Source organism: Protopterus annectens, chromosome 9.part0 (assembly GCF_019279795.1).
Source record: "Protopterus annectens isolate FY-2018-M chromosome 9.part0, PAN1.0, whole genome shotgun sequence".
Classification (NCBI taxonomy): domain Eukaryota; kingdom Metazoa; phylum Chordata; order Ceratodontiformes; family Protopteridae; genus Protopterus; species Protopterus annectens.
The window spans coordinates 366,432,053-366,458,764 of NC_056743.1; the positions used below are offsets into that span (position 1 = coordinate 366,432,053).

A 26,712-nucleotide genomic window follows, 5' to 3' on the forward strand; every position below is an offset into this window, starting at 1 on the left:
CTACTGCATCTGGGCCAGCTATTAATAAGGACATACAACACCACAGTCATGTGGTACATAAACAAACAGGGAGGGACACATTCATACCCCTTGTGCAGGCAAGCTATGACCCTGTGGAACACAGCATTGGAATTACAAGTTCAACTGCAGGCACAATTCCTGCCAGGGAAGGAAAACACACTGGCAGACAACTTAAGCAGAATTATGACAGACCCACACAAATGGAAGTTGCATCCTCAAGTCTTCTCAAAGATAACTTAAGTATGGGGACAGCCAGACATAGATCTATTTGCTACCCACAGAAATTACCAGTTGGAAAAATTCTGCTCAAGGACCTATCATCCACAGGCATGGAAAGTGGACGCACTGTCTTTCAATTGGACAACATTGACAGTCTGTGCCTTCCCGCCTCTACCTCTGCTGGCCAAAGTCCTATTAAAAACCAGAGCAGAGAGGCCGCAAATGATTCTCATTGCTCCAGACTGGCCACAACAGCACTGGTATCCTCTCCTAAAGAGCCTGTCACACTCACCACCATGGATCCTACCTTAAGTTCCTCTTCTGTTGTCCCAGCACAACTACAAGACCCTTCACAGCCAGCTCAGAACTCTAAATCTAGCTGCATGGAAAATACCTTAATTTGCCAACAGACTTCCCTCTCCAAAGAGGTACAGGATGTCATCTTGGAGGCCAGGAGGCCTTCTACTAGAAAAACTTACTCCGCCAAATGGAAAGGTTTTTGTTCCTGGAATCCAGCAAAAGGCCAGAATCCTTGGGTAATAAATATACCTCAGATTCTACAGTACCTAGCTGAGATGTTAAACAGTGGCCTTTCCTTCCCTTCCATCAAGATCCACGCTTCAGCCATTTCAGCACAATACAATACGGATCCTCCTTTATTCTCACATCCTCTATTAAGGCAGTTCCTCAGGGGGGCAAAAAATATAAAACCCCCACGGAAACCACCAGCTCCAGCTTGGGACCTCAACTTCGTATTGGAGAAGCTGACACTGCCTCCTTTTGAGCCGGCTTCTTCATCAGAGCTACAATACTTGTCGTGGAAAACAGCCTGGCTTCTGGCTATTACCTCAGCACGCAGGGTTTCGGAGCTACAGGCCCTCATGGCTGTGCAACCATTCATTATTTTCCGTCAGGACAGGGTTTCCTTACGAACCACAATCCTACCTTCATGCCAAAGGTAGTATCCAGTGTGGCTTTGAATCAGACTATTCATTTACCTACCTTTTATCCAAATCCACAGAACAAAGGGGAGAGGCTACTACACTCCTTGGACATTCACAGGCAACTTCGCTATTACTTGGACAGAACAAAGTCATTCAGGAAATCTGAGCAGCTCTTTGTGTCCTATGCTACAGGTGCTCAAGGAAAGGCTATTTCCAAACAGACTATTTCAAAATGGATAGCCCACTGCATACGCTTTTGTTATTCATTTCATGGAAAATCAGTACCTGCATACATCAGATCCCACTCCACCAGGGCTACAGCTACCTCAGCAGCTTTCCTCAGGGGGGTCCCTACCAAGGACATTTTGGAAGCAGCTACTTGGAGTTCAGTGCACACTTTCACCAAGCACTACCACCTTCCACTATACTCAAAATCTAGAGCGGGATTGCCACAGCAGCCCTGCAGGGCATTCTAGCCCCTCCAAATTCCGCTTAGTACCAGCCACCCTTACTTAGCTTTGGGATTCTACCAAAGTGTGATGACTGCAGCTGTATGCACGATGAACATAGTACAGTTTTGTACCTACCATAAATGTAGATGTTCGAGTGCTCATACAGCTGCAGTCCAGGTTACCCTCCCTCCATCCCCTCTTAGGACAGGGCTTATGACAAACACCCTTTAACATACAACCTATTTGGGGTATTCCTTCATGGTGTATTTGCTTGCAACTACTGTTTTGATTTATTTACTTATGTATGTTTGCATAGCATCATATATTGCCTTCCTTTCTGGGGGCACCTGACATCTGGGGCAAGAAAAACTGAAGAAACTGGCTTTGGCTGCCTCTTTTATACCCCTGCCGCACTGACGTCAGGGAGGAAGTGACGACAACCGACGCCGGACCAAGACTTTGGAATTCGGCCGACCGAGGACCTGCCTGACGGCAGGACAACCCAAGTGTGATGACTGCAGCTGTATGAGCACTCTAACATCTACATTTATGGTAGGTACAAAACTGTACTTTCTTGGTACCCAGAAAGGACAAAGCATGGAGACCAATACTGAACCTATCGATTCTGAACACACACCTGGATATACCAAAATTCAAAATGTTGACTTTGCAGCAGCTTCTGCCCATGCTGGGCAAGAATGCTTGGCTTGTAACTTTAGACCTAAAAGAGGCATACCTGCATGTCCCAATCAGACAAATATGCAGAAGATACCTCAGATTTAAGGCTGGCTCAATGCATTACCAATTCTCTGCACTGCCCTTTGGCTTATCTACTGCACCCAGGGTCTTCACAAAGTGCCTGGCACCAGTAATTGCATTCTGCAGACAAAATGGAATACAAATATACCCTTACTTAGACGACTGTCTAATTCAAGCAGAGAACAAGGACATCCTTTTACAGCATCTGGCTTTTGTGAAAAGACTTCTAACATGCCTAGGGTACACAGTCAACGAAAAGAAATCAAAACTAGTACCCTCTCAAGAGATAATATTCCTGGGTGCAAGCCCAGACCCTAACCACAGACGTATCAGACTATGCCTGGGGTGCACATCTGGATGGCAGGTGCATTCAGGGCCACTGGAGCCCAAATCAAATTCATCTAAATATCAACCAGGAAGAAAGCATGCTCTAACAGCTTTCAGCTGCCTACTCTTTCCAGGGCGTCTTCTAATCAAAACCGACAACACCACAGTGATGTGATGCATCAACAAGCATGGGGGAACCCACTCTTACCCACTCTGCAGGCTAGCCATGACCCTTTGGAACACAGCCTCTGCCATGCATATTCACCTGCAAGCCCAATTCCTGCCAGGCAACCAAATCTCTCTGGCAGACAACTTGAGCATAAATCTCCTAGACCCACACGAGTGACAAACCACAACACCTTCAGCCTTGTGACCCAGAAATGGGTAGCCCGAAGTTAGACCTGTTTGCCTCCCCCTTCAACCACCAGCTCAGCAAATTCTGCACCAGGGAACCTCACAGCAAGGCCTGGAAAGTGGATGCCCTGTCCTTCCACTGGGAAAACCTCTCAATGTATGCATTTACCCCCTTTCTCTTCTTACCCGAGTACTACTCAAGTAAGGGAAGAGAGACCAAGGGCAATCCTGTTTGCCCCAGACTGGCCACGCCAGCACTGGTATCCAATACTGCACATTCTGTCTCCATTGCCTCCATGGCATCTCCCTCAGATTCCAACTCTCCTGAGTCGGCAGGAGGGAGAGTTCTTGCATCCACAATTGCACACCCTGAACCTGGCAGCCTGGCTTATTCCTTGACTTCTCCAATGGCTACCCTAAGCATGTAGGTCCTGAATGTTATACGTGAAGCCAGACAACCCAATACTAGAAAATTCTATGCTGACAAGTGGAAAAGGTATTGTTCCTGGACCCAGACTAAAGGGGCTGACCCAGCACAGCCATCCTTAGATCTCACACTGGATTAACTAGCAGACTTACTCCACAGGGGCCTTTCCTTCTCTTCCATTAAAATCCATGCCTCTGCCATCTCTGCACATTACAGCACTGAGCCACCTCTCTTCTCACACCCTCTGATCAAGCAGTTCTTGAGAGGAGCTAACAACTTAAGGCCACCAAGAAGAGCCCCTAGCCCTGATTGGGACCTTAACTTTGTGTTGGAAAAGCTCACGTCCCCCCCCCCCCTTTGAGCCTGCAGATTCAGCAGAGTTAAAATTCCTTTCTTGGAAAACAGCCTTGCTTTTGGCCATCACTTCAACTAGAAGAGTGTCTGAGCTACAGGCACTTATGGCTGTGGGAACCCTTAATCATTTTCCATGCTGACAGGGTCTCCCTCAGGACTAACCCAACTTTCATGCCCAAAGTGGTGTCCTGTGTGGCTCTCAACCAATCTGTTCATTTGGCCACCTTTTTCCCTAAACCTCAAAATAAGGGGGAAAAGATCCTGCATTCTTTAGATATGCACAGACAACTCCGATTCTACCTGGAAAGGACTAAGCCCTTTAGGAAATCTGACCAGTTACTAGTCAGCTTTGCACCAGGGGCAGAGGGCAAGGCCATATCAAAACAATCATTCTCCAAATGAATAGCACACTGTATCCATTTCTGTTACAAACACCATGGAAACCCACACATGGGGTCAGAACACATTCCACTAGTGCAACTTCAACCTCTACAGCCTTTCTCAGAGGAGTCCCTACCAGGGACATTCTGGAAGCTGCTACTTGGAGTTCTGTTCATACCTTCACCAAGCATTACCAGCTGCCTATATTTTCTAAATCCAGGGCGGGCCTTGGGGGCATACTAGCCAGCTCCAACTCTTCTTGACTGCCTCCACCCATTCTTCAGCTGTGGGAATCAACCCGTGTGTGATGACTGCAACAGTGAAACATGAAGAACATAGTACAGTTGTGTACACTTTCCATAAATGTAGATGTATGAGTGTATTCACTGTTGCAGTCCTGGTTTCCCACCCTCTTGTCTCTCTCTTCCTCGCTCCTTACAGGGCTGTTGGTATTTACTTTTTACTGGTGGTGTTATTCCACCATAGCTTAGATCCCTATTTGGGGGCTCCTGACATTTGGGGCAAGAAAAACTGAAGGAATCGCGTCGGCTGCCAGTTTTTTATACCACTGACGACCTGACGTCAGTCCTGAAGCGACAGCAACCAACACAGAAATGCTAAGCTTCTGGTATTTGGCCAACTGAGTGCTATTCTTGGCAGGATAACCCAAGTGTGATGACTGCAACAGTGAATACACTCGAATATCTACATTTATGGTAAGTGTACATAACTGTACTTTACCATTTCTCTGGCCTCATCTGCAAGGGGAGCCTTGGTCACTGGACCCATTTCCAGATCTCACGACGCATCAGTCAGGTGCTCTCCACCCTTCCATCCGTACTCTAAAGCTGACGGCTTGGTTTCTCCACTTCCGGTCTTAGCCAGGCTCCCAGATGTTTCCCCGGGAGTTCAACACATTTTGATTTCATCAAATAAATCCACTACAAGAAAACTTTATGCTAGTAAATGGAAGAGGCTCTCTTGTTGGGTAAAAAAAGAATGACATTGATCCTTTTACTGCCCCCATTTCTAAGATTTTGGAATTCCTTGCTGAAACATTTGAACGAGGAGCAGCGGCAGCTACATTCCGGGTTTAGCTACCTTTATTTAATTTTACATTTATTGACCAGGATAGTCCGACTGGATACATGTCCATTTTCAGCGGAGGCCCGGGGAGAAAAGCTCCAAGGTAAACAGAAACATTAAAAATATGTTACAATTATAATTTTGACAAAGAGTACATAAGCAAACAATAATAAACATGTTCCACAGGCTAGAGTTAGCTGCCATTTCTAATTTTCATGTAGGAGAAAAATGGGATCTAACATCATGTCCCACGGGCTATGTAAAGCAGTCCTAAGAGGTATTTCTCTCTTAAGACCTCCAATAAGAGAACTTCTCCTCCCCTGGGATTTAAATCTAGTTTTAGAGACTCTTTCTTCGACCCTTTGAGCCAGCTAATTCTTGTCCTCAGAAATTTTTAACATGTAAGACCTTTTTCTTAACCGCTATTACTTCAGCTAGGAGGGTTTCAGAGTTACAGGCCTTATCTACACGTCCCCCGTACTTGATTTTTCACAAAGATAGAGTTTCTCTCAGAACTAATCCCTCCTTCTTACCCAAGGTGTGTTCAGAGCACAATTTAAATCAATCAATAGAGCTTCCTGTATTCTTCCCCAATTATGACAGCAAGGCGGAGTATAAGGTCCGTCAATTGGACGTTCATAGACAGTTATGTTTTTATTTACACAGGACTAAGGATTTCAGAAAGTCTGATCAATTGTTTATATCCTTTGCAGACAACAAGAAAGGTTGTCCATTCTCTAAAGTGACCTCATCAAAGTGGCTTTCAGACACTCATCCATGTCTACACTTTGCAGAACAAAGAACTTCCTGGAAAAATTAAAAGACACTCAACTATGGCCTTGGCTACTTCTATTGCCTTTCAAGCCAAACTGCCTTTAGATTTAATCTGTGCGGCAGCTACATGGGCTAATCCTCATACCTTTATCTCTCATTACAAAGTAGATGTGGCCTCTTGAACAGGACATCCTTTGGTTCCACGGTCCTGAAGAGTCTTTTCCAGTGAACCACCCAAGATGTAGGTGCTGGGGACGCTGTCCCAACCAGCAAGAATGGAGGCGAGATGGGACAACAACATAAAAAAGTTATGTACTCACCATAACGTTGCATGTTTTTTGTCCTTCATCTCGCCTTCATTCTTGCGTCCCACCCGCCTTCCCCCTCATAGAGGGTCTAGAGGAGTTTTCTTCCCTTTTGTTTGGCTACACTGGCTGAGTTCCCTTTTGCTTACCAGTTGGTTAGACCTAATCTTTCCTACCTTTCTCTTTCCTGATATTTACACACTCATATGCAGGTCCCTTTCTCATAAGTAAGTTTAGTAAAATTTGGATCTATTTAGTCTGGTGGGTCATCATTAATGAGATCTGGGTAATTACCGCTAGGCATATTGTGATAGGGGCTAACTTCTAGTCAGTAAAAAGCTCTCGAGCTATAGTGTACAGCCAAGTCGAAGCCGAGGATTGGCTCCGAACTCAACCAGCATGAAGGAAGGCGAGATGAAGGGCAACAAACATGGAACGTTATGGTGAGTACATAACTCTTTTTTTGAAAGGAGCATAGTAATGACTAACATAGCGGAACATAGTGTACATTGGTTATGTGCTGTACTGCACCACAGAATCAATCCATAGTTCGTTAAGTCTTAACTCTATGTACAGTGAATTGTATTTCTTTAAGTAATTTCTGCAGAACAAAGATGTGTATTGCATAACAATTATTTTCTGTTCCCTAGCTTTTTTGGATTCTTCAACTCTTCAGCTATTTTTTGACTTGTATCGTAACATTCCTCCTTCTTTGTCGCCTCTGGTGAGTGTACATCTGTTACAGTGATCAGTAATTGTTTGACATGTGCTCTTTGTTTCTGACCCTTTTCCTGGTCAATGATTGCCTGCATTTTATTTTATTTTTTTTTTTATACCAATGTTGGAACCTAGTAGTGTTTTGTCCTATTAACACAGGCCTAAAGCAGATGCCCTATGTTGACCGCCTAAAAAAAACTCCAGCTATACTCTTTCGCATATCATCTACTCAGAGGTGACCTCTGCTTAACATACAAGGCCACGTCAAACCCAGAGCTGTTGGACATGCTACACTTAAAGAAATCCCTATTTCTCAGAGCCACACGCTCCTGGGATCTAAACCTTGTCGTCACAATGAACAAAATATGCTGGAGGGATAGTTTCCTGACCCAGAGACTCCCCAGACTCTGGAATAGACTTGCCCATACATGTCAAGCAGAGAGTGCCTCTTCAAAAGGGGAACCTTGACGATTGGATGGGAGAAAGGAAATTCATCCCAGGGATCATGTCAGTCGCCCTGCTAGACAGGGGTCCAGGGAAGTAAATATTATGGGAAGAAATATCCAGGGAATTGTTATGACTAGGCTTGTATAGGCCCTAAGGCCAATAGCCTAGTACCAACCTATGAGCCTGAGTAAGAAGGAGGTACATTTTAACCCTGCTGGTCAGCACTTACAAAGAAGAGGTGGAATAAAGTGGAAATGGCAGCGGCAGGACTTGCAAATTTGTCATTAAAAAAATCAAACAGAATCTCCATTTGTAAGTTATTGCTATTCTGTAATGCTTTTTGTTTCAGCAATGTTTGTGGCTTTAACATGAACTGCTATTATGAGAAGAAATGACCGGGAGAAAAAAGCATTAACAAGTAGTTGCACAAAATGTAAAGGAAGTAAATATTTGCTATATATATATATATATATATATATATATATATATATATATATATATATAAATATATATACTCCGGAACAGCAAAAAATGGTAGTGAGATACCAACCACAAAGGAGGAATATCAGGATATCCAATGCAAATCACTTATAACTGGTCAAGAAGACTCTGGCGACTCAGAAAATATCCAAAACTTTTATTAGGTGAACAAAAAATGAGCGCTTTCGCGTGGTCCGTCCACGCTTCATCAGATAGTATTTACTGAACAGCTGTTGTGTTTATATACATCCGCTAAGCGCGGGAAACTTTTTAATTAATTAAAATAAAATAATTCTTTTAAAACCTTCATTTAAAATGGCACTTGTTTCACAAATATTATTTGTAACAAGAATAAAAAATTTTTTTCTTACTTAAATATTCATTAATAAAAAATATACAAATGATTTAAATAGAATCATGTTATTTTTAGGATATGTATATGTTCGTTCTATTAGAATCTCATGTAATTCTGATTATACAGAAAAAATAAATTGTGTCTACATATATTACTAGGTGAACCATCATGCAAATCTATGTAGATAAAAAATATAAAGAATAAAAAATAATAATAAACACAGACGAATCATTCATACAATTTATAAAAAATATATATAAGTGAAGCTGTACAATAAGTATTTAGTGATACTGTTAATCATATCAGTTGTAAACAAATTTCATATCAGAACAACTATATTCCTCAAATTTGTCAACTTTGTATATGGAGGTATACTTATAGTGAATTATAGTAAATCTATGAAATTAATAATAACTCATATAAGGACATATATTTCATAGATATTTGTGTTCCTGTATGAAGCCAAGAGCTATATAAAAAACAAATATAGATATGTATGTATTATATAGGTGACACTATATACATATAATATAAATATAGATATATGTATATAACAATTAAATGTGAAACATGCATTTATATTCAAAATATGCGCTATAATTCACATAAATATAAAATACATATAAGACAATCACTTTCTGGATATTAATACTGGCTTGATAGATAAATAATTATTTATACCTGGGGGTATATGTGCACCTAATCTTAATATCCAGTTCAACTCTGTGAGTGCTAAGTCATTCTCTGAGTCACCACCTCTGACATTCTGTGGTAGCACTTGCAAAACTCTAAAACAAAATGAATGAGTAGAGAATTCAATAACATGTTTGGCTAGTGCGTTAGTTTCCACAGCCTTACGAATGTCATATAAGTGATTATATATGCGTTCTTGTAACCTCCTCTTGGTTAGCCCTACATAAAATGCCTGGCACATTGTGCAGGTGGCAAGATAAATTAAATTACGTGTATTACAGCTGGCATAAAAGTGTGGTCTAAAAACATAATCAGTACACGGATGCTTGAAAAATTGTACTTTTGTTATATATTTACATCTATTACAATTATGGCATGGAAATGTGCCTTTGTTCAATGATTGAATGCTATTCATTCCATTGCCTTTCCCATCCGTCATAATATGATGATCACCACATAAAATTCTTTTAAGATTCCTGCTGTTTTTATAAAGAAATCTGGGATATTTGCCAACAATATCTTTAGTCTGTAAATCAATAGTTAAAATATGCCAATTATCCTGAATAATCTGTTGTACATTTTTTATGTCACTAGTGTATGTAATGGTATATTTAATATAATCACTAACTCTATCATCCCTTATATAATTACTAAAATAGTGCTTGACATGGCCTGCATTTATATTTTCCTTTTCTGCAGGTATCCTATCTCCTAAGACCTCTTGTTTGATGTTTCTAACCATTCTGGGGTCATAGCCTCTATTAATAAATATGTTTTCCAAAGAATGGGCCTCTTTCCATAGATCTTCAATTTTGCTACAAAGTCTAAGTATCCTTGTGAACTGACTTTTCACTATGCCATGGAAAGTATGCCTCGGATGCATGCTATCAAATGTCAATATTGCGTTTTTCCAAACCGGTTTCCTATACAGTGTTGAAACAATATTGCCCTCTGGTGTTAGACTAAGTGTAACATCAAGAAAGTTTATTTCCTTTATGGAAGTTTCTTTAGTTAAACGTAGAAATGTAGTAGTTGTTTCTAAATATTGTAAGAATGTTTCAAACAATTCTAAAGTACCCTCCCAAATAATTATAATGTCGTCCACAAAACGCCTGTAAAATTTAACAAACTTGAATTTCTCATTATTGAAGAGATATAACTTTTCCCACCAAAGGACTACCAAATTGGCGTAAGTATTTGCACAGGGGGTGCCCATGGCTACCCCCCATTTTTGCAAATAATAGATATCGCCAAATATGAAGGCATTGTTTGCAAGCACTAATTCTAGAAGCTGGCATACTAGAATAATACTATCATTAGAAAAAGTAGTCTCCTTAGTTAAAAGTTCTCTTATATAGTCCATACCGATGTCATTCGGTATTGATGTAAATAAATTCTTTACATCCATTGTTATGAGTATGTTCTGTCGTCTACTATCTAATTCTAGCTTTTTTATGCTACTAAGTAAATCATAAGTATCCTTAAGTATGGTAGGAAATTGATTTACCACTGGTCTCAAAGTATCTTCTATAAATATAGAGACATGTGCTGTAATCCAATTCTCCCCTGATACAATAGGTCTAAGGGGGACAGGATACACTTCTTTATGAATTTTGGGTATCCCTTTAATTATCGGTATGGTGGGATGTTCTATATTCAGAAATTCAAAAACTTTTTGGCTTATCTGGCGACACATAAGGAGGTCATAAAGAACATCTTTTACTGTTCTCACAATATGAGCTACTTCTTTCAATGTTATAGGGGTATATGTGTCAACTCCTGACAACATGCCAAGCATGCTGGTAGTATATTCCTGGCTATCTAAAACTACCACTCCCCCTCCCTTATCAGCCGGTTTTACAACTATTTGTGAATTCTGTTTAAGTTCATTTAAAGAACGGGCTTCTGCTGGTGTAAGGTTATAGAATCTTCCTTTCTTAATTGTGTTATTAAACAAATGATAATATTGGTTTTCACAAGCCCTTAGAAAACATTCAATGTGTGATGGCATAGTCGGAGTGTAAACACTTCTGGTTCTATAGCGTGCAGTTTCCTGCTCATTACTAGTGCCAGTATCAAATAGCAGTTTTAAACACAATTTCCTGCAAAATAATCTAAGATCAATCAACGTGTCTGTTAATGTAGCAGGAGTCGCTGGGATGAAACTAAGTCCTCCATTCAGGACGCTAACACTAGGTTCATCCAGTATAAGGCAAGAAAAATTAAAAAGCAAGCTGGGAGTCAGTTCTTTCTTCTTCTGTTTTGTGCAAACTCTTCCACTGAGTATTTCCTCTTGCGGGAGTCCCTGCTGTGAGACCGCCCTCTTGCTTGATGTGTAAACTGCCATTTTTGATACGGTAAAAAAGTTACCGAAGATGGTAATGCACTGGAAGTGTTCTTAGGAATAGCTCCCACAGCTGGGGCTAGTGAATGAGTGAAAAATGCTTCTTGATTAGGAGGGGGTGTGTCAACAATTGTTACTTCAGTGTTGTTAGCTCCTGAAGAAGCTAACATAGTTGCTTCTCTATGAAACATAGATACAGGCATCTGAGATGAAGGTTGAACGACGGTATGAGTATCAGCCGTCTGTTTAAGTTTAGTAGTAGTTGATATTTCCGACTGTGGTAATAAAGTCGGGGGATGAGATACTTGATGTTTGGGCCAAACAAACACTTGGCCCTTTTGAAAATCATTGTAATCATGTAGTAGTTTCTTTTGTTAAGTGACACACACATTTCTTTTACTTTTTGTGCATTTACGCAGTGGTAGTGCTGCGGTAGCGTTGTTGCCTCACAGTAAGACGCTGACCGGTTCGACTCTCAGCTAGAGCGTCTTCTGCCTGGAGACATGCGTGAATGGGCGTACCTTCATTGAAGGTTGTGCGTCAGGGCTGGCAACTTGGCACGTAGAAATCAACTGCCAGTCATAAGCAGACTGGAGTTCCGCTGTGGCGGAAAAGCCGAAAGACACAACAACTGCACTGTTGGGCAGTTATTTTTATACTTCATCCCTCAGGTTTTGTCCTGAGTTAATTTTTTTCTATAGGTGTTGAAATTCATGTTTTCAGGATAATTTTCAGAGGTGCTGGACATGTGGGGATATTACTTTGAGGGTCATTCTGCAGTAGTTTGCATTTGTATAATTCATATATCCTGCCAGCATCCAAATAATTTTACTGATGTCAGACTCCTGCACTTGGATCGTATACATGCATTGTATTTTTAGTGTATGCCCTGACTCCACGATGCCAAGGTGTGTATCCTGGGGATTACTACTATGGTACTGTCCTTATCAATGAGAAATAACTGTGGATGTAACCTACACTTGATAATTGGATAAGAAGTGACTCCATCCTTCCTGACTTGCTTATCTTTTCAGGCATCCCTTTGGCTTAGCTGAACTCCCTTTCCCATGAGGTTTACCAGACCACACATGGATATTTTTTTTCTTACAGCAATAGTCATACTGCTGTTTCAATTAGCTTTTAGTTCTTTAAATATTTGATTTAATTTTCTGGTCTGTTACTAAACTCCTAAACTTTAATTCTCATATGTTTTGACATTTGCAGAAGACAAAATTCTACTAAGTGACAGTTGCTTCTTATTTTTACTTTGAGGAAGCACTACACATTCTAAAAATATTTCATTACTTTGTTTCCTCAGTCTCAAAACATGCGTCTTTTTTGAATGTACAGGACATGAGCTACCAACACAGAAATCATTTTCCCCTCCCTTTATGGGAGAGCTGTGTACAACTCTTCTTAAACCAAATATCACAACAAAAATAGTGGTTTCTGAGGAAAAATAGAAAAACTGTAAAAGGCTACCTGAAGAGGAGGCAACTAGAGTCTGAGTTCTTAGTGTCCCCTTCATTTTTGCTTGTGCTGTGTACATATGTGCACATAAATACATGCATGCATGCAAGTGTACTGTGTGTGTGTGTGTATGTATGTGTATATATATATATATATATAGATATATATATATATAAATGGATCTGTTTCAGAAGATAGACTGTTCAGAATTTCGAACTACATATGGTTGAGACCATATGATTGACTTTCCGAAACTCGAATGACACAAAACCTGTGTTTTTACAGTGGGGGGCTATGCCCCCCCATACCTCCCCTGAATATTATGTATGTGATTGCACTGCAGGAGGGAAAAGGGTAAAATCCTCCCGAGGCCCATTGTACCGCAAGCTGCATACAAAAGCTTTGGTATTTCAGAAAGTCTGTCATATTGTCTTGATCATATGAAGTTCGACTCTCTGAAGACTTGATCTTGTAAACAGAACCTATAAAATATTTTTTTATATATGTATATATATATATATATATCTCCAATGAAAACTAATAAAACACTGAAGAACCACACTTGTACATACATACTCTGTGTATATGTGTGTATATGTGTGTGTGTATATATATATATATATATATATATATATATATATATGTATATTTATGTATATATTTATGTATGTGTATATGCATGCTTGTGTGTGTGTGTGTGTGTGTGTGTGTGTATATACATATATATATATATATATATATATGTATATATGTATTCAAACTAACATCAAGAAATCTCACCAGAAACTTGGAATGCTTTGTCACAATCGCTATCACCTCTTCAACTAAGCTTACCCCTCTGTACCACTTAACTCCTCCCCTCTCTCACATACGGGGCACCCGTCCTTACCAATCTTCAAGCCACCCTTAAAACTAAACTAGCATCCTGCTACAGTAAAATCTCCAAGTTTGCTACCAGCTCTAAATCTTTCTCCCACCACTGTGAATTTTCTTCGTGTATCACTGTTGCAGTCATTACATTTGGGTTATCTGCTTGCATTAGCCCTCTGTCGGCCTGATTATCAAAGTCTTGGATCCTGCGTCGGTTGCTGTCTCATCTTCCATGACGTCAGGTAGTCAGGGGGAAAAAGCATGCAGCTGATGCCATTACATCAGTCTTTCTTGCCGTGCGGTGCCCGAAGCAGTTCGCAAGTGCTGGTCGGCCGACACCTGAAATTTTCGTTTTTGAGTTTCAGAACCTAAGTCTTCAACTAAGCTAAGTACCCCGTTGGGGAAACTTTTTCTTGCTCTAAAATATTGTCAGTAAAAGTTAACAATTGTATTTCTTGTGGAAAGCAAATACCTCAAAGATGTTAATTCGTACTGCATTCCTTGCTTAGGCCCAGACCACGACGTACCTCACTGTCTGTTTTGTGCTTTATTCAAACCTCGAACTATTAGTCTGTTCATTTAAGCTTCTAAATATTTTGGTACTCAGTTCAATTATCCAGAAATGGCTTCGGTGAGCCACCAGACTACTGTCATTCCAAACAAACTCAGAGATAAAGACAGAGGCCGCATAGGTCCAAAGCTGCCGATGACACTTCTCCTTAGCTAGTCACCAGTTCGCCAGTACTCAGTGAGGCGCTTTTGCAGTCCCTGATACCCGCTACTTCAGATTCGCAGGCCTCTACTGAGACCCATCAGGAGTCTGGTATGCCGCAAGATGCTTCCTCGACTATGGAACCTGTGGATGTCTCTACCTTGGATGGTTTCCGGAGCCGTTGTGCAGGCACCAGCTTCTGAGGGTGTATTCAAGCCTACTGACTTGCATATTAAACCGACGCCATCGTCTTCTTCAAGGCCTAAAACTCGATCCATGCCTAGAAAACCGCCCAAACAGCATGGTCAGGCCCCTATGCCTAAAAAACAAATGATAAGAATGGCTGGAAGACCTTATTACTCTAATCGGGGGAAACCACCCTTCCCTCTCTGAGACCTAGGACTGATTTTCCTTCTGATTCTTTTGATCAGGACTGTGAAATTTTGTGTTTCCACTGATGACCATGATATACCCTTATCTACCTATGAGGATTCTAATGCAGAGGACTTCAATCCCTCTGTTTCCCCTCCAGAGGATTTCTCTTTTGGTGAAACCTTGCATACTCTTAGGGAGCATTTTTTCTGGGAAAGCCAGGATTACTCTGACTCCAAAAAGAGGCTTAGGAATTTCTTACTCTAACCAGGCCTTTAGCTGTACCTCCTGTACTGGACATTGTTGATGTCTTCTCGGAATCTGGCCTGGCCCCTGACTCTCTACCTCCTGCTCCCAGAAAACCTGATGTGTATTACAGGGTTCCTAAATCTCACAAGTTCCTTTTTAAAAATCCTACTGCGGATCCTGAAACCATTTCACAAGGACCCAAGGGCATTAAGGCTACTACTGCGAAAATTCTTACCCCAGCTGATAGAGATTCCAGGGCGTTGGATAGATTGGGTAAGAAGGTATACACTTCTGCAACCTTGGCCCTTAGGGCCTTAAACTGCCAGTTTCATATGTTAAAGTATCATCAGCATGTTATTGGATTGCTTAAACAGAAATTGATGTTGATTCCTGACTGTGCTGAAAATAAAGATTTACAGGATTTAATGCATTCTGCTGAACAAGTTGGAAAACATACTTTGCAATGTGGTTTTGATTCATTAGAGGCATCTTGCAGGGCTGCTGTCACTGGGTCTGTACTTAGAAGGCATGCTTGGCTTAAGGAGCAATCTTTGCCAGATCATGTTAAGGCTAAATTGCTGGATGCTCCCTTAAACCAAGCCCACCTGTTTGGCAACAAAACAGTAGTAGTACTTAAAAAGATGGAGGAAAAAGCTAAATCTATGCAAACTGTTAGATTTCCTGCAAGTACAGCCTCCCATATTTAATAGGCATTGGCCCTCTAAGAATTGGTCCTTTCCTGTCTCTTCCAGGCCTTCTCTTTCCAAACCCAGAACCAGCAGAACACCCAGGCTGCAGTCCCAAGGGACTGACGGGACTAAGCAGTGGGGAGCTCCCATTTCCAAAGTAGGAAGTAGTAAGACCCCCCTGTGGAAAACCGTCTCAATGACTTAACTTTAAACCTTCCAAGCCCTGCTCAACTGATTGTTCCTTTAGGGGGCAAGATTGCCCTGCAGGAAAAAAATTGGGAACCCATTACCCAGGACAAATGGGTTTTAAATATACTTTCCCAAGGATACAGACTCCACTTCCACTCCTTACCAACCCCAAACGGTTGGCCAAATCTACCCCAAAATCAGTGGGCAGAGGCTCAAAAGCAAGTTCTCTTTCTTTTAAGCATCAGGGCTATCCAGCCTGTCCTAAAAGAAGAATAGGGACAAGGTTTCGACTCAAGACCTTTCCTGGTACCCAGAAAAGACAATTCCTGGCGTCCTATCCTGGACCTGTCTATCCTAAACACATTTTTGGTGATCCCAAAATTCAAGATTCTAACTCTTCATCAGCTGCTTCCTATGCTAGGTAAAGATGCCTGGTTGGCAACACTGGATTTAAAGGAAGCCTACCTGCACATCCCAATAAGGGAATTTTGCAAGACGATACCGATGCTTCAAAGCAGGCTACATGCACTGTCCATTCTCTGCACTGCCCCTTTGGCTTCTCTACTGCTCCCAGGGCATTCGCAAAGTGCATAGCTCCAGTCATTGCCTTTTGCAGGCAAAGAAATATCCAAATATACCCATACCTGGACGATTGTCCTGGCTTTCTGCCTGAATTAGACATACTATTGAATCATCTGGCATTTGTAAAGAAATTGCTAACTTCTTTGGGTTACACCATAAATGAAAAGAAATCCCATCTTGTACCCTGCCAGCAAATTGTATTTCTGGGAGTAAGGATTGGAAAAATTTGTTGGAAAAAATTAACATTTTGGGTTATTTTTCCCATTAAAAATTTGGGGGGCAAGGAGATTCCAGCTGGGATTAGGCCTCATTCCACTAGGGCTACTGCCACTTCAACAGCATTTCTAAGGGGTGGCAACTAAGGATATTTTGGAGGCAGCTACTTGGAGTTCAGTGCATACTTTCTCTAAGCATTATCACCTTCCTCTCTACTCTAAGTCTAGGGCTGGTTTTGCCACAGCTATTTTGCAGGGCATGTTGTCAGTTCCTGCTTCCTTATGATTTGCCAGCCTCCCTTACCTCTGCTTTGGGATTCTACCCAATAGTTAGGACTGCAGCAATGTGGAATGAAGAACATAGTACAGTTTTGTACCTACCATAAATGTAGATGTTCGAGGATCCACATTGCTGCAGTCCAATTTACCTCCCTCCTTCCCTCTGTGTTTAGGGGTGGTTGTGTAGGTGAGGTTATATTCTGCTAATTTTGTATATTTTGTATATATATATATTTTGGTGCAGGTATGTTGGGAGTTTTGGTTTTGGCCTTATCTTTCAGGGTCTTCTGACATCTGGGGCAAGAAAAGACTGAGGATATGACGCCGGTCATGCGATTAGTACCCTGACGTACTGACGCCAGTTCACGCGCCTGACCGACGCCAGCCATATACTTTGGTGTTCAGGCCGACTGGACAGCGGACTACCCAATAGTTAGGACTGCAGCAATGTGGATCCTCGAACATCTACATTTAAGGTAGGTACAAAACTGTACTTTTCCTGCTCATTACTAGTGCCAGTATCAAATAGCAGTTTTAAACACAATTTCCTGCAAAATAATCTAAGATCAATCAACGTGTCTGTTAATGTAGCAGGAGTCGCTGGGATGAAACTAAGTCCTCCATTCAGGATGCTAACACTAGGTTCATCCAGTATAAGGAAAGAAAAATTAAAAAGCAAGCTGGGAGTCAGTTCTTTCTTCTTCTGTTTTGTGCGAACTCTTCCGCTGAGTATTTCCTCTTGCGGGAGTCCCTGCTGTGAGACCGCCCTCTTGCTTGATGTGTAAACTGCCGTTTTTGATACGGTAAAAAAGTTACCGAAGATGGTAATGCACTGGAAGTGTTCTTAGGAATAGCTCCCGCAGCTGGGGCTAGTGAATGAGTGAAAAATGCTTCTTGATTAGGAGGGGGTGTGTCAACAATTGTTACTTCAGTGTTGTTAGCTCCCAAAGAAGCTAACATAGTTGCTTCTCTATGAAACATAGATGCAGGCATCTGAGATGAAGGTTGAACGACGGTATGAGTATCAGCCGTCCGTTTAAGTTTAGTAGTAGTTGATATTTCCGACTGTGGTAATAAAGTCGGGGGATGAGATACTTCATGTCTGGGCCAAACAAACACTTGGCCCTTTTGAAAATCATTGTAATCACGTAGTAGTTTCTTTTGTTAAGTGACACACACATTTCTTTTACTTTTTGTGCATTTACGCAGTGGTAGTGCTGCGGTAGCGTTGTCGCCTCACAGTAAGACGCTGACCGGTTTGACTCTCAGCTAGAGCGTCTTCTGCCTGGAGACATGCGTGAATGGGCGTACCTTCATTGAAGGTTGTGCGTCAGGGCTGGCAACTTGGCACGTAGAAATCAACTGCCAGTCATAAGCAGACTGGAGTTCCGCTGTATGAAAAGCCGAAAGACACAACAACTGCACTGTTGGGCAGTTATTTTTATACTTCATCCCTCAGGTTTTGTCCTGAGTTAATTTTTTTCTATAGGTGTTGAAATTCATGTTTTCAGGATAATTTTCAGAGGTGCTGGACATGTGGGGATATTGCTTTGAGGGTCATTCTGCAGTAGTTTGCATTTGTATAATTCATATATCCTGCCAGCATCCAAATAATTTTACTGATGTCAGACTCCTGCACTTGGATCGTATACATGCATTGTATTTTTAGTGTATGCCCTGACTCCACGATGCCAAGGTGTGTATCCTGGGGATTACTACTATGGTACTGTCCTTATCAATGAGAAATAACTGTGGATGTAACCTACACTTGATAATTGGATAAGAAGTGACTCCATCCTTCCTGACTTGCTTATCTTTTCAGGCATCCCTTTGGCTTAGCTGAACTCCCTTTCCCATGAGGTTTACCAGACCACACGTGGATATTTTTTTTCTTACAGCAATAGTCATACTGCTGTTTCAATTAGCTTTTAGTTCTTTAAATATTTGATTTAATTTTCTGGTCTGTTACTAAACTCCTAAACTTTAATTCTCATATGTTTTGACATTTGCAGAAGACAAAATTCTACTAAGTGACAGTTGCTTCTTATTTTTACTTTGAGGAAGCACTACACATTCTAAAAATATTTCATTACTTTGTTTCCTCAGTCTCAAAACATGCGTCTTTTTTGAATGTACAGGACATGAGCTACCAACACAGAAATCATTTTCCCCTCCCTTTATGGGAGAGCTGTGTACAACTCTTCTTAAACCAAATATCACAACAAAAATAGTGGTTTCTGAGGAAAAATAGAAAAACTGTAAAAGGCTACCTGAAGAGGAGGCAACTAGAGTCTGAGTTCTTAGTGTCCCCTTCATTTTTGCTTGTGCTGTGTACATATGTGCACATAAATACATGCATGCATGCAAGTGTACTGTGTGTGTGTGTGTATGTATGTATGTGTGTATATATATATATATATATATATATATATATATATATATATATATATATATATATAAATGGATCTGTTTCAGAAGATAGACTGTTCAGAATTTCGAACTACATATGGTTGAGACCATATGATTGACTTTCCGAAACTCGAATGACACAAAACCTGTGTTTTTACAGTGGGGGGCTATGCCCCCCCATACCTCCCCTGAATATTATGTATGTGATTGCACTGCAGGAGGGAAAAGGGTAAAATCCTCCCGAGGCCCATTGTACCGCAAGCTGCATACAAAAGCTTTGGTATTTCAGAAAGTCTGTCATATTGTCTTGATCATATGAAGTTCGACTCTCTGAAGACTTGATCTTGTAAACAGAACCTATAAAATATTTTTTTATATATGTATATGTATATATATATATATATATATATATATATATATCTCCAATGAAAACTAATAAAACACTGAAGAACCACACTTGTACATACATACTCTGTGTATATGTGTGTGTGTATATATATATATATATATATATATATATATATATATGTATATTTATGTATATATTTATGTATGTGTATATGCATGCTTGTGTGTGTGTGTATATATATATATATATATATATATATATATGTATATATATATATATATATAGATGTATTCAAACTAACATCAAGAAATCTCACCAGAAACTTGGAATGCTTTGTCACAATCGCTATCACCTCTTCAACTAAGCTTACCCCTCTGTATCACTTAACTCCTCCCCTCTCTCACATACGGGGCACCTGTCCTTACCAATCTTCAAGCCACCCTTAAAACTAAACTAGCATCCTGCTACAGTAAAATCTCCAAGTTTGCTACCAGCTCTAAATCTTTCTCCCACCACTGTGAATTTTCTTCGTGTATCACTGTTGCAGTCATTACATTTGGGTTATCTGCTTGCATTAGCCCTCTGTCGGCCTGATTATCAAAGTCTTGGATCCTGCGTCGGTTGCTGTCTCATCTTCCATGACGCCAGGTAGTCAGGGGAAAAGCATGCAGCTGATGCCATTACATCAGTCTTTCTTGCCGCGGTGCCCAAGCAGTTCGCAAGTGCTGGTCGGCCGACACCTGAAATTTTCGCTTTTGAGTTTCAGAACCTAAGTCTTCAACTGCTAAGTACCCGCTAGAAACTTTTCTTGCTCTAAAATATTGTCAGTAAAAGTTAACAATTGTATTTCTTGTGGAAAGCAAATACCTCAAAGATGTTAATTCGTACTGCATTCCTTGCTTAGGCCCAGACCACGACGTACCTCACTGTGTTTTGTGCCTTATTCAAACCTCGAACTATTAGTCTGTTCATTTAAGCTTCTAAATATTTTGGTACTCAGTTCAATTATCCAGAAATGGCTTCGGTGAGCCACCAGACTACTGTCATTCCAAACAAACTCAGAGATAAAGACAGAGGCCGCATAGGTCCAAAGCTGCCGATGACACTTCTCCTTAGCTAGTCACCAGTTCGCCAGTACTCAGTGAGGCGCTTTTGCAGTCCCTGATACCCGCTACTTCAGATTCGCAGGCCTCTACTGAGACCCATCAGGAGTCTGGTATGCCGCAAGATGCTTCCTCGACTATGGAACCTGTGGATGTCTCTACCTTGAATGGTTTCCGGAGCCGTTGTGCAGGCACCAGCTTCTGACGGTGTATTCAAGCCTACTGACTTGCATATTAAACCGACGCCATCGTCTTCTTCAAGGCCTAAAACTCGATCCATGCCTAGAAAACCGCCCAAACAGCATGGTCAGGCCCCTATGCCTAAAAAACAAATGATAAGAATGGCTGGAAGACCTTATTACTCTAATCGGGGGAAACCACCCTTCCCGCTCCGAGACCTAGGACTGATTTTCCTTCTGATTCTTTTGATCAGGACTGTGAAATTTTGTGTTTCCACTGATGACCATGATATACCCTTATCTACCTATGAGGATTCTAATGCAGAGGACTTCAATCCCTCTGTTTCCCCTCCAGAGGATTTCTCTTTTGGTGAAACCTTGCATACTCTTAGGGAGCATTTTTTCTGGGAAAGCCAGGATTACTCTGACTCCAAAAAGAGGCTTAGGAATTTCTTAGTCTAACCAGGCCTTTAGCTGTACCTCCTGTACTGGACATTGTTGATGTCTTCTCGGAATCTGGCCTGGCCCCTGACTCTCTACCTCCTGCTCCCAGAAAACCTAATGTGTATTACAGGGTTCCTAAATCTCACAAGTTCCTTTTTAAAAATCCTACTGCGGATCCTGAAACCATTTCACAAGGACCCAAGGGCATTAAGGCTACTACTGCGAAAATTCTTACCCCAGCTGATAGAGATTCCAGGGCGTTGGATAGATTGGGTAAGAAGGTATACACTTCTGCAACCTTGGCCCTTAGGGCCTTAAACTGCCAGTTTCATATGTTAAAGTATCATCAGCATGTTATTGGATTGCTTAAACAGAAATTGATGTTGATTCCTGACTGTGCTGAAAATAAAGATTTACAGGATTTAATGCATTCTGCTGAACAAGTTGGAAAACATACTTTGCAATGTGGTTTTGATTCATTAGAGGCATCTTGCAGGGCTGCTGTCACTGGGTCTGTACTTAGAAGGCATGCTTGGCTTAAGCAGCAATCTTTGCCAGATCATGTTAAGGCTAAATTGCTGGATGCTCCCTTAAACCAAGTCCACCTGTTTGGCAACAAAACAGTAGTAGTACTTAAAAAGATGGAGGAAAAAGCTAAATCTATGCAAACTGTTAAAGATTTCCTGCAAGTACAGCCTCCCATATTTAATAGGCATTGGCCCTCTAAGAATTGGTCCTTTCCTGTCTCTTCCAGGCCTTCTCTTTCCAAACCCAGAACCAGCAGAACACCCAGGCTGCAGTCCCAAGGGACTGACGGGACTAAGCAGTGGGGAGCTCCCATTTCCAAAGTAGGAAGTAGTAAGACCCCCCCTGTGGAAAACCGTCTCAATGACTTAACTTTAAACCTTCCAAGCCCTGCTCAACTGATTGTTCCTTTAGGGGGCAAGATTGCCCTGCAGGAAAAAAATTGGGAACCCATTACCCAGGACAAATGGGTTTTAAATATACTTTCCCAAGGATACAGACTCCACTTCCACTCCTTACCAACCCCAAACGGTTGGCCAAATCTACCCCAAAATCAGTGGGCAGAGGCTCAAAAGCAAGTTCTCTTTCTTTTAAGCATCAGGGCTATCCAGCCTGTCCTAAAAGAAGAATAGGGACAAGGTTTCGACTCAAGACTTTTCCTGGTACCCAGAAAAGACAATTCCTGGCGTCCTATCCTGGACCTGTCTCTCCTAAACACATTTTTGGTGATCCCAAAATTCAAGATGCTAACTCTTCATCAGCTGCTTCCTATGCTAGGTAAAGATGCCTGGTTGGCAACACTGGATTTAAAGGAAGCCTACCTGCACATCCCAATAAGGGAATCTTGCAAGACGATACCGATGCTTCAAAGCAGGCTACATGCACTGTCCGTTCTCTGCACTGCCCTTTGGCTTCTCTACTGCTCCCAGGGCATTCACAAAGTGCATAGCTCCAGTCATTGCCTTTTGCAGGCAAAGAAATATCCAAATATACCCATACCTGGACGATTGTCCTGGCTTTCTGCCTGAATTAGACATACTATTGAATCATCTGGCATTTGTAAAGAAATTGCTAACTTCTTTGGGTTACACCATAAATGAAAAGAAATCCCATCTTGTACCCTGCCAACAAATTGTATTTCTGGGAGTAAGCTTGAGTACAACTTCCTAGATGGCCTACCTCACGCCAGAGCAACAAGTTCATTTGACAGCCTACTTCAAACTGCTGGCCGCAAAGACCCAGCTATCTGCAAGGAAAATACTGCAAGCCCTGGGGTTCATGGCCTCCTGCATTCTGCTAATTCCATATGCAAGACTGCATATGAGGAAACTACAATGGTATCTAAAAAGCCTATGGTGTCAACATTCTCAGGATCTAGAATCAATGATTCCTATCATACCTTATCTACAGATAAAGTTCCTTTGGTGGGCCTGCATTCTGCTAATTCCATACGCAAGACTGCATATGAGGAAACTACAATGGTATCTAAACAGCCTATGGTGTCAACATTCTCAGGATGTAGAATCAATGATTCCTATCATACCTTGTCTACAGATAAAGTTCCTTTGGTGGGCAGAGGCCTGCCACCAAAGCAAGGGACTGCCATTCACTCTACCTCCTGCCACCCAAACCCTAACAGATGCATCAGACTATGTATGGGGGGCTCACTTGGCAGGGAAGTGCATTCAACGCAAATGGAACCCAAGTCAAATGCACCTGCATAGCAATCAAAAAGAAATGTTAGCTGTACAGAATGCTCTGACAGCCTTCAAGGACCACATTCTTCCTGGACAATTATTGGTAAAGACGGACAACACCACTGTTATGTGGTACCTAAACAAGCAGGGAGGAACCCACTCATACCCTCTGTGCAGACTAGCCATGGCTCTGTGAAACACAGCCTTGAGCTACCAATTGCACCTACAGGCTCAATTCCTGCCAGGAAAGCTAAATACACTGGCAGACGACCTAAGCAGAAATCTCATGGACCCACATGAGTGGAAACTGGAACTAAAGATATTCAACATGTTGAGAAACAAATGGGGGAGCTCAGAGATAGACCTGTTTGCCTCCCCCCAGAACTACCAGTTGGACAAATTCTGCACAAGGACTCCCCACAAACAAGCTTGGAAAGTGGATGCCCTGTCCTTCACCTGGAAAAAACTATCAGTTTATGCCTTTCCCCCTCTGCCACTCCTGTCCAAGGTACTACTAAAAATCAAACAGGACAAGCCAAGGACAGTACTGATTGCAACAGACTGGCCACACCAACACTGGTACCCCATCTTGCGCAGTGTGTCACTGTTGGCACCATGGCACCTGCCTCAGACCCCTACCCTGCAGTCCCATCAGGAGGGCCCGATTCTGCACCCACAGCTTCAAACCTTGAACCTGATAGCCTGGCTTATGACCTGATCTCACCTTTACCATCCCTCAGTAAACAAGTTATTGATGTCATTCTGGAGGCAAGGAAGCCTAATACTAGAAAATCCTATGCTGAAAAATGGAAAAGATTCTGTTCCTGGAGCCACCCTCAGGGGATGGGAACAGCAGCACCCAATTTACATCAGATTCTTCAATACTTAACTGAGATGCTTCACAAGGGCCTTTCCTTTTCCTCCATCAAAATTCATGTCTCAGCCATTTCAGCTCGTACAGAGCCCATACCTCTTCTCTCATCCACTGTTGAAGCAGTTCCTCAGAGGGACCAAAAACTTGAGACCACCCAGGAGAGCCCCTTCTCCAGCCTGGGACCTCAACTTTGTATTGGAAAAACTCACTCTACCTCCCTTTGAGCCAGCTGCAAATGCAGAGTTGAAATTCCTTTCTTGGAAAACGGCCTTCCTTCTAGCCATCGCTTCAGCAAGAATAGTGTCTGAATTACAGGCCTTCATGGCAGTGGAGCCTTTTATCATCTTTCATGCGGGACAGGGTGTCCCGCAGGACGAATCCCTCTTTCATGCCCAAGATGGTATTCAGTGTGGCCCTTAATCAGTCCATTCATTTGCCTACCCTCTTTTCTAATCCACAGAACAAGGGGGAACAAATACTGCACTCATTGGATGTGCACAGACAATTTAGATTTTACTTGGACAGGACTAAACGTGTCAGGAAATCTGAACAGCTGCTGGTTGCATTTGCAAGCAGGGGCAGAGGGGAAGACCATTTCAAAGCAAACCATTTCTAAGTGGATAGGCCACTGCTTTCATTTCTGCTGTAAGCACCATGGAAAACCTACCCCACAGGGGGATTAGACCACATTCAACTAGGGCTGCATCTACCTCTACAGTAAGGACACCCTAGAAACTGCTACCTGGAGTTCTGTACATACCTTCACCAAGCATTACCACTTGCCAATTTTTTCTACATACAGAGCTGGTTTTGCCACTGCATTCTTGCAGGGCCTTATATCTGGTCCTAATGGTATCTAATTTCCTCCTGCCATCCTTAGCTTTGGGAATCTACCCAAATGTGATGACTGCAACAGTGAAACACAAAGAACATAGTACAGTTGTGTACACTTAAATGTAGATGTTCGAGTGTATTCACTGTTGCAGTCCTGGTTACCTTCCCTCCATACCCTCCCTCCAGCCCCCTGACTTATATTGACCATACCTATATTCTTGTTTACTATGCTAAAAGGTTTTTAGTGTATTTGCTTTTTTGTTGGAGGTGTAACCTTGTATATAATTGCTTCCCATTATGGGGGCACCTGACATCTGGGGCAAGAAAAACTGATGGCGTTGGCTGCATGCTTTATACCCCTGACTACCTGACGTCATGGAAGATGAGACCGCAACCGACGCAGGACCCAAGTTTTTGATAATCAGGCCGACTGGGGGCAACTGCAAGCAGATGACCCAAATGTGATGACTGCAACAGTGAATACACTCGAACATCTACATTTATGGAAAGTGTACACAACTGTGCTTTCCTTACATTCCTTGAATTAGCTGTTGCTCCTCAATTGTGTCTCATACATTCAACTCACCACTGCCCATAAACTAATTTTCAAGCCATCTCAATTCCCATCCCTCTTCTTCACCCTTAGTATGCATCTTCCTGACTGACCTCTCAGGTCTAATAACCAAAACCTCCTTGAAGTTTATAAACTTTTACGTACTCCTGACCAACTTCTGTTGTCATTTTCCCTAGCACGCAAGTGGAACTCACTTCCTCCCCATATCCGAACCACCCAAAACCTCTCCAACTTTAAATCATTACTCCATTCTTATCTCTCTCCTTCTTGGGAGTGCTCCGCTCCCACCCCTCCTAACTCCCCCCATCCCCCTATCCCACATCCTTCAACCTTCTCTTTTAAAACTCTGCCTAACACTAGCTATCCTATCTTTCTCCTTCATCTTTCTCTGATAATTACCTTCTCCCTTTTATACCTTGTATAGTACAAGCATCTCTTATCGCGCTCAAAACGCACTGTTTTTTTTTTTATCTCACAAGGGTTCAACATCTGTACTTAAGGCACACAATACAAATCCTAGCACTACTATGTCTGTATCAATCGATGCCTATTAATTTTTGTTATAATAATTATGTTAATAGTTTTTTTGTACATTTGTTTTTGCAATATCCTGCAATATTTTTTTTATTAGCTTTGTATTTATTTTGTATTATGTTCT

At 41.7% G+C, this 26,712-nt stretch overlaps 1 protein-coding gene across 1 annotated transcript in view; it reads left to right on the plus strand.

Annotated features, from left to right (window-relative positions):
* The window catches only part of XPO7 (exportin 7), a 4,001,819-nt gene that overhangs the window by 575,506 nt on the left and 3,399,601 nt on the right, over positions 1-26,712 (plus strand). Inside the window, exon 7 of the mRNA XM_044082110.1 lies at positions 7,054-7,127. Within this exon, the coding sequence (XP_043938045.1) occupies positions 7,054-7,127 (74 nt within the window). The remainder of the gene's footprint in view (positions 1-7,053; positions 7,128-26,712) is intronic.